This window comes from Centropristis striata, chromosome 6 (genome assembly GCF_030273125.1).
Source record: "Centropristis striata isolate RG_2023a ecotype Rhode Island chromosome 6, C.striata_1.0, whole genome shotgun sequence".
NCBI classification, from domain to species: Eukaryota; Metazoa; Chordata; class Actinopteri; order Perciformes; family Serranidae; genus Centropristis; species Centropristis striata.
Window position 1 is genome coordinate 32,471,398 of NC_081522.1, and position 9,642 is coordinate 32,481,039.

General features: G+C 39.3%; 1 protein-coding gene across 1 annotated transcript in view; it reads right to left on the reverse strand.

The window, feature by feature from the left end:
• LOC131973661 (transcription initiation factor TFIID subunit 4-like) overlaps positions 1–8,125 on the reverse strand; it is a 29,922-nt gene extending 21,797 nt beyond the window's left edge. Inside the window, exons 1-6 of the mRNA XM_059335708.1 lie at positions 7,062–8,125; positions 4,454–4,620; positions 4,046–4,117; positions 2,558–2,743; positions 1,423–1,545; positions 570–659 (exon numbers count right to left, since the gene is read on the reverse strand). Coding sequence (XP_059191691.1) covers positions 570–659; positions 1,423–1,545; positions 2,558–2,743; positions 4,046–4,117; positions 4,454–4,620; positions 7,062–8,112 — 1,689 coding nt within the window. The 5' untranslated portion in view covers positions 8,113–8,125. The remainder of the gene's footprint in view (positions 1–569; positions 660–1,422; positions 1,546–2,557; positions 2,744–4,045; positions 4,118–4,453; positions 4,621–7,061) is intronic.
• Positions 8,126–9,642: the final 1,517 nt, after the last annotated feature.

Consider the following 9,642-nt stretch of genomic DNA (forward strand, 5'->3'; position numbering starts at 1 on the left):
GCAGAGACCTTCATCTCTTCTTCTTCCTTCTGTAGTGGAATTAGCATACAGTATTATGGTGCATACTCTTATCACATTTGTTATGTAATACTCATTCCTTGTGCAAAATAAGAAAAATACTTAATGCTTAAAACTGCATACTTATTTTTGACAATTGTTTTCAAATAAAATACAAAAAGATACATCCTACTTAAAACGTAGATGATGCTCTCCCTGAGATAATCAATAACAATACCCACAATCAGGGCAAATTTGGCCAATTTCACAATTGACATAATAAGTAAACATGTGTTTAAGGTGCAACAGAGAGGTGATGTGCAAACAATAAAAAAATTCCAAACACATGACAGACATAGGCGCCGAGGTTGTGCATTTAATTAAGTAAGCAGCAGCACATTATTTAATCAGTTTATTATATCGGCTTATATCAGCGTGTTGGCCGATGTCCAAGTTCATTTTTAAGCCAATATCGGCCGATACCGATAACGTGCCGGTAATATCGTGCATTCCTAATTTTGTTATCATGTTTTCATCACTTCACACTGAGTGGCAGCAGCAGTGAGCAGTACCTTGAGGAAGGGGATGAGGTAGGGCTGTGGGGAGGACTTCAGCTCAGCCTGCAGCCGAGTGGTGAACTCCTCAGGCTCAATCTTTGCATCCTGAACACAAAACACAGGTTAATACTTATTATTAATAATAATAAAATAGTTTGCATCCTGAACACACAAAGATTAGAACTAATTATATTAAACAGTACATATGTAACAATTGGAGGCAGACCGATGTGGGATTTTTGAGACCGATACAGATTTAGGAGGGAAACATAAATTAAAAAGCTATCATAATTTCGAAATCACCCCACGCATTTGTTTCTTTGGGTTATATTTCCTGAAATAATAATAAATTATGAGCAGGTTCTGTACCAGGGCCTTATAATATATAGCACAATAATAATAATAATAATAATAATAATAATAATAATAATAAATAAATATACATTTTTTTAAATTATTAAATAAATAAATAATAATAATAAAAACTTACGAGCAGGTCCTGTACCAGGGCCTTATAATATGTAGCACAATAATAATATAATAATAATAATAATAATAATAATAAATACATAAATATACATACATTTAAAAAAAAAATAATAATAATAATAATAATAAAAACTTACATGCAGGTCCTGCACCAGGGCCTTATAATATATAGCACAGTAATAATAATAATAATAATAATAATATAATTATATATATACTTTTTTTTTAAATCATTTAAAATAAATAAAAACTTACGAGCAGGTCCTGCACCAGGGCCTTATAATATATAGCACAATAATAATAATAATATAATTATATATATATATATATATACTTTTTTTAAAAATCATTTAAAATAAATAAATAAATACAAACTTACGAGCAGGTCCTGCACCAGGGCCTTCACATTCTTGGAGGTATCTGGGGAGGGCGAGTTGTGGGACGCCAGTTTGATCAACGTGGCGAGGAAGTTCTTACACTTCTTCACGTTTTCCTGCATTTCCTGTTTACACGTAAACAAATACTGATGAGTCAGCAGGTAATCACAGAATTCTGACTGTTAGAGTAAATAAATATTAAAAACGAATAACACTGATGAGTCGGCAGAGAATCACAGAATTATTACTGTTATAACAAATAAATATAAAACATTAAAACTAATAACACTGATGAGTCAGCAGGTAATCGAAGAATTATATCTGTTATAAAAAATAAATAAATATTAAATATTAAAACTAATTACACTGATGATTGAGCAGGTAATTACAGAATTATTACTGTGAGAATAAATAAATATAAAAAATTAAAAATGAATAAGACTGATTAGTCAGCAGGTAATCAAAAAATGACTATGGTTAGAATAAATACATAAATATTAAAAACTAATAACACTGATGAGTCAGCAGAGAATCACAGAAGTATTACTGTTATAACAAATAAATATTAAAAACTAATAACACTGATGAGTCAGCAGAGAATCACAGAATTATAACTGTTATAATAAATAAATAAAAAATATTAAAACTAATTACACTGATAATTGAGCAGGTAATTACAGAATTATTACTGTGAGAATAAATAAATATAAAAAATTAAAAACTAATCAGACTGATTAGTTAGCAGGTAATCACAGAATTATTATTGTTATACTAAATAAATATAAACATTAAAAACAAATAACACTGGTGAGTCAGCAGAGAATCACAGAAGTATTACTGTTATAACAAATAAATATAAAACATTAAAACTAATAACTGATGAGTCAGCAGGTAATCGAAGAATTATAACTGTTATAATAAATAAATATAAAACATTAAAAACTAATAACACTGATATAAATTGCATGCTGTTTATAATGAGTCAGCAGGTAATCACGGAATTATTTCTGTTACAATAAATTAAAATAAAACAATTAAACTCATAAACACAAATGAGTGAGGAGTTAATAACAGAATTATGAGTGTTATTAAAAATAAAAAAACATGAATGAGCACTGACAAACAGTGAACAGGTACCTGGGACACCACGGTGACTCTGGCGGGCGGCGTGGCGGCGGGGGCGGGCGGCGTGCTGGTCAGGGGAGCGGACGGGACGCCGGCAGGTTTGGCCACAGGCGTCCCCCCCGCCGTGATCACCGTCTGGGCCTTCTGAGGGGGGGCCATCTTCACCGACACGGCCGCCGGCGACACAGAGATGGTCTTCTGTCAGCCACAACACAGAACAGGTTAGAGTTTATCTGACAGATATTAATGCACTTATTTGTTAATGACAGGCTGTTTATTTAGCTGGAACATTGACATTAACCCATTTAAGCCGGGAAAGCATTATCGCATTTCTACCATTAAAACCAGGGGCATGACTTGCGTTATTCTACCATTAAATCCAGGAACGCGGATACATCATTTTGTAGTATTTGTAGTTTTTTCCACCTATTTTTGGTCTCTTGGCCAATGAAATGCATCAGAATACACGTGGGAGTGTCGCAATGCAACGTGTTGATTTTTTTAAAAACTTGAAGGTTTGAACAAATAAACTCAACTTGTCATGAAAGCCACAGGTATAAGCTCTCAAATACTTGTTGAATTTCATGTCTATCTACGACAGAGGCTGAAAAATCTAATATTTAGTAGGTGTTGACACTTCTGTTCAATTTCCAGAAAAACTTCAGGTTTTAGGGGGTTATTTTAAAATCGCCCAGAGGTTTTACAGGCATTTTTTCCAGGCGTTTTAGGCCTAAATGGGTTAATGAATTAACATTAATTTTTCAGAAACATTACAGAAATATAACCTCTGAAATATAACCTCTTTCTGAGCCAACAGAGCCTCAGACCTTACTAGAGGTGTGAATCGGCAGAGGCCCCACGATATGATTTTATCCCGTCACAATACAATATTACTGCGAGTTTAAGCGAGTCAAACCCACAGACTGACCAACAAAGTATTCAGTCAAACTGAACTGAACTGATATCAAACATGTATGGACGACAACAACTGCAGCATTTTATCAAACTTTACTCAACTTTAAGCTTCACTGCTCTTAATTTTTTAATGAAACATAAAAAAAGTCTAACTTTGCAGCGTTATTTCGACAACCCGACACGATATCCTGACACACATGTAGATTCCTTAGCTTCATATGATACCAGTATCTCCAGTATATTCATAAAAGTGAGCCCGCTACGGCGAAAATACTAACGGTCTGTCTGCTAAATATCGATACTTGGCGGCTATGAATCAATATAATATTACCACTCAAAATATTGCGATACTATGCTGTATCGATATTTCCCCCCACCTCTAGACCGTACAGATTCACTGAACATAAACAAACACGGAGGCGGCGTTACTAACTTTTCATTTTTACTTCTTATTTCATGCTGCAGAGAAACAAAGCGGCGACATGTTTCATCTGCAGGAATATTAATCGGAGCTCCTCTGATAATTATTTTTTGTTCTTTAATGTGTCTTTAACAAGAGCAGCTGACAGGTAACAGGAAACACACCTGTACGCTGGTGGTGGAGGGAGACTGAACCATTCTGGTCTGAGCGGGGGCGGCCAGGCGGACGGTCGGAGCCTGCAGACGACAGGGAGGGAGAAAAAAACAGGTTATCAAGAAGCAAAGCATCATGGGAAACCTTAAGATGAGCAGTTACATTTTGAGCAAATAATCAACACATGATCATCTGAAACTTACAAACCCTTTGATAATGTCTGTTTCACCGTTTTGATAAGTCGTGTGATTTTTACCACTGTGAAGAAAATATATAAATTCTGGGATGGTCCTGATACTGGTCCCTGACCTGGATCACAAGAACCGCATTTGAACTGAATTACACTCTGTCCTGACAGCGGAGACCAGGATCCTGCAGGACACGTCAGCAGGATGTGTGGCGCCGTGTTCTGGACCTACCGTGGTGGCGGTGCTGACCCGGATGGCGGTCCCGGCTGTCGGCGTGGCGGGTCTCTGGGTGATGTTGGCGACCGTCTGACCCTGCTGCGTCTTGGCCTGAGCCTGAGCCAGAACCTGCTGAGGGACCATCACCAGCTGACCCGTCTCCGTCCGGACCAGGACCATACCTGAAACACAGAACACCAGTAACTAAAAGGTGACTCATCGAGGAGTCCAGACACAAATATAAACAACTTTTTTATAATTGATTTAATGTTTTTGTTGCTTTTTAAACTGAAACAACAAAAAGTTTGAGCTCTTCTGAGAATTTACTGCTTTTTAAATGTAATATTTTTTAGTTTTTGACAAAACCAATATGTCTTATGACGTCAGATCGGGCTTTAACAAATTAAAAATGTATTTTTTCATTTTTCTGTAGAAAAGAAAAAGTCCCTGTTATACTGAAACCTAAAAAAAAAAAATTCAGTCTGCTGCAACATCAACAAGATATTTCTGTGACTGATGGCTGAAATTAAACATGTCCTGGTTCTTTCTGCTGCGATATCAACGAGAGTTTCAACAAGAGTCATTCTTTCCTCACTCTCTTTCCTCAATTCCTTTTCTTGCAGAAAGAGGATACACAAGGAGACACAAGGAGACGAGGAGGATACACAAGAAGACGAGGAGGATACACAAGAAGACGAGGAGGATACACAAGGACGAGGAGGTTATAGGAGGAGGATACAAGAGGAGACGAGGAGGAAAAAACAAGGAGATGAGGAGAAGAGACTAGGAGGATAACCAAGTAGACGAGGAGGATACACGGAGGAGACGAGGAGGATACACAAGGAGACGGGACAGGATACAAAAGGAGACGAGGATACAGAAAGGAGACGAGGAGGATACAAGAGGAGATGAGGAGGATACACAAGGAGACGAAGAGGATACACAAGGAAACAAGGAGGATGCACGAAGGAGACGAGGCGGCAGAGATTTAACAAAATGAAACCTCTGTAAATTTAAAATGAGGTCAGATAAACGTGATGTGCGGCTGCCTCTCTGTCCATCATCACACCTCGAGAAAACACATCTGCAGAGGAAACACCTGAGAACCTTCACTCAATCTCCTCCTCTGTCCTCTAGATACTTCTTAGGAATTCAGACCAAGTTCAAAACTATATTAAGTTTTCTAAATAGTTTTATTATATAAAACTATATTAATGTAAGTTTAGAGCTTTGGTTGGAATTTTGTCTCAGGTACAAAGAGAAGCCGATTTCTGCTGTTAATTAATAACTAAAACAATTTATTTTCAATAATTGGAATAAAATGCAATCTATATATATATATATATATATATATATATATATATATATATATATATATATATATATATACACAACATGTTGTCAAGTGCCACGAATGTTGGGAAAAAAAGTTTGCTCCACATATTCTACATATTGGATTATTTCCATGTTTCCAGCCTGTCTTGTCCTCTCCTCTCAGCTCTGTGTAAACACATTTTCAGTGAATATTTGTCACGGGACTGTTCGCTGCGGCTTGCTTCATGGTGTCGCTAAGAAACGCACAATTTATTGTTTTTAAGGAGATCTGGTTAGTGCAAACACTTTACTTATGGACAGATTTTAAACGAGTCGTGTAGAATAAAGTGATTTTGACAGAAATATCAAAGTTTTAGGCTTTGTTTTGGTTGCTTTTTCTAACGGAAACTTTAGTAAGAGATGAACTGTTCATGTTACCCGTTTTTACCGTTTCTTTCTAAGATAAACGGTGGATTTTGATTTAAAAAAAAAACAAAAAACATACTTTTCAACAATACAGGAAAGTATTGAGATATTTTGCAAGTATTCAAGTATTGTACCTGTTATACGTGTGAGTGTGTAGCTGTATACATACCACGTATGTTATGGAAATATATATATATATATATATATATATATATATATATATATATATACACACACTCGATATATCACAGAATGGCAATAATATTGTATCGTGACTGAAGTTTTGAGACAGATTCCCACGATCAGCAGCTTTCTAAACATCGGCCACTGAAAACCTTGTACAAGTTGAAGACTAGTTTATATTGCAGCTGATTGTAGCAGATGGCATTTGATTTGAGGCACCATCTTTGTAGGAAACAGACACAACTTGACGTTCAAACTGCTTGTTTCTTTTCAGCTGTCAGAGAGTCACGAGTTGAGAAAACTGGTTAGAAATCTAGCTCAAGTTGCAGCAGAGTGAATATTTTTTCATCCAGATGGTTTAAAGATTCTTTGAGGATTCAGTAAAAACCTTTACAGCAGCAGGACTCCGATTCATTGTGTTTATGTTGAATAAACAATGTCTGAGTCGACCAACACACTACACCATGAGTAGTTATGACCGACAGATCTATGAAAACTGTAAAATCCCAGCTTGGTGACAAATATCCTAGAAAAATGAAACCAAAACAACTGAAGAATTCTGAGTCGACTGGGACCAAAACAATGACTCGTCAACTAATCGGCAACTAGTCGACGGCCCTGGTGACCCGGATGTGATGGGACCAGAGGGACCAACAACCAGAGGACCCCTCAGGTGCAGGTGTGTGGTCGTGGTGCTCACCGGGGGGCATGGAGAAGCCGGGGGGCAGCTGGATGGTGGTCTGCTGCTGAGGCCGGACAGCCAGCTGAGGAGCCGCCGCTCTGGGGGAGCTCGCCACCAGCCCGGGTCTCTGCTGCTGGATGGAGGTGGCCACCACGGGGGGACCCGGCGGTTTCACCACAGCCACAGCAGCCTGGCCCACCCCGTTCACCGCAGGCTTCAGGGTCACAGCGGTGGCACCGGTCCCGGTCTGGCTGATGGGGGACTGGGCTGCGGCGGGCGGAGGGGTCCCGGTCAGGATCACTGAGTTTCCAGAGACCGGCTGGCTGGACACCAGCATCTTGGCGTGCATCAGAGGGGTGCTGTGGTTCACGACCTGAGGGCTGGAGACTGCAGCGGCAGGGGCAACCTGGGACCCCAGCTGGGCTCCTTTAGGGTCCACTCCGTTCTGGGCCACGCTGGCCACCGGGCTGGGGTGCCTGTGCAGGGTCCCGGCGGGCTGTGAAGCCATGGGGGCGATGATGGTGGAGCCCGCGGCGCTGACAGCACTGATCACCCCCCCGGCTGGAGGAGGCACCGCGGCCGAGTTCACCAACTTTACGGCGCCGCCGTTCAAACTCTGCAGCCCGGGGGACGCGGTCCGGATCGCCTCCGCTGCGGGAGCCGCGCTCGGACCCAGGACCGCCGCCCGGTGGAAGCTAGCGGCGGCGGGCTGAGCGTTCAAAGTTACGGGTCCCGGTACCGGGGAGAGCGCGGCAGCGGGAGCTCCGGCGGGAGTCGCGGCCCCAGCGACCACAGAGGAGGTAGAGGAGGCGAGCGGCTCGGGTTCCGGCTTTAACCCCGCTCTCGGATGCCCTTGTTGCGGCTCCGCGGACCCCGGCTGATCGCGCACTTTCCCTGAGAAGTGAGTGGCGGGCGGCGGAGCTCCGTCCCGTTTCCCGTCGGAATAAGAAGCGGCGGGAGGTTTCCTGTCGCCCAGCTGGGACTCCAGAGAGCCCACCAGGTCGCTGACTGCTTTCTCATCCACCTCAGTGAAGAGCATGTCCTCCAGTGGGTCGGAGGCTCCCGCCATCTTTGATGCTGGACCGTTGTGCAAATCGTATTTTAGAATGTACGCATGCGCGGAGGATCCGGCTTGTTTTCGAGCATAGAAACAGAAAACATAGATCCGACGCGTCAGAGCTGTGACGCTACACAGCCTAGAGTACAGTACAGTACAGTACAGGCATGTACGGAATTTTGATTTCAGAGGTGGGGGGGGGACACAAGTATCTTTAATAAAACTCAAACTCTTTCAGTTCACTGTGTTTCCTAGTGGTTCTTCTAGTTTTCTATTGTTACTTTTAAGTTTACTGTTCCCTTTTTTGGTTTGAACTTTTGTAAAGCATTTAGCAAAACATTTTCACCCAATTCTGTGTTTCACCTTGTTAGTGAACTTCACTCTAACTCTGTACCACCAATTTTACACTTCTTTTTAAGTTCTTGACTTCTTTTTAAGTTCTTGACTTCTTTTTAAGTTCTTGACCCAGCTCAAGCTTCTCCTCCACTACCTCCTCCAGCCTCTTCTCCCCCATCTCCTCCAGCTTCTCCTCCTCTACCTCCTCCAGCTTCTTCTGCTCTACCTCCTCCAGCCTCTCCTCCTGTATCTCCTTCTGCATCTCTACTGTCCGTCACCTGACAAAAATATATTGATGCATAACATGAACAGTGTGACAATTTGCAATGTAACAATAATCAATTTTGATGATACAGTTATAGAGGAAAAAACTTAGTTTCACAATTATCATGAGTATAGATGTATAAAATCACATTTGTAATCAGACAAAAACGGCCTTTTGAAAAAATGCAGGGGACATGTCCCCTGTGTCCCCCCAAAAAAATTACATCTGTGGTGTGTTGCAGGTAGCTTCTTCCTGTGGATTTAATATGACTATTAATATCACCAATTTATTAATCAATTCTTATAAATATTCTTCTGTCATGCTTCTCCGTTTACTGACAGCTACAGTGCCCTAGATGGTAAATAAAATAACAAAAAATAGTATTTAAAAAATAAATTAATAATTATTTAAGAAGATTGAAGTCAAAGTCAGAGCACTTTCTATGTATGACCTAAAATTAGTTAAGTTAATGTTCAAACAATCAATTATATCTAACCATGCAGTGAATTATTAGAGTAAAGTCTAATTTGGATAGTAATGTATTAAACACATTTTCTATATCTATATAATATTGTTATAATATATGTTGTTGTAATATGTATAATTTTGCTGAGCTTGCAAAACTAACATAAATTAAAGAATTTAATAAAACATATTTTAATAATTTAATGTAATTAAATATTGTGGTAACGATTTTTGAATATATATTTTAAAAAAATTATAAACAAATGTAAATTTATCTAAGTTACTCCAAAATGTTTTGTTACTTTTTTTTAAACTGCTTTAATTGTATGGAATGATGAAAAAATATATTATACAATAATACATTACAATGATATTTTGTACTAATATTGTCAATGTGTAACTAAAGTTTAAATAGTGAAATATGTTGAAATTTTTAAGTATTAATGTAAACACACAGATTAGTAATATAGTGAAGT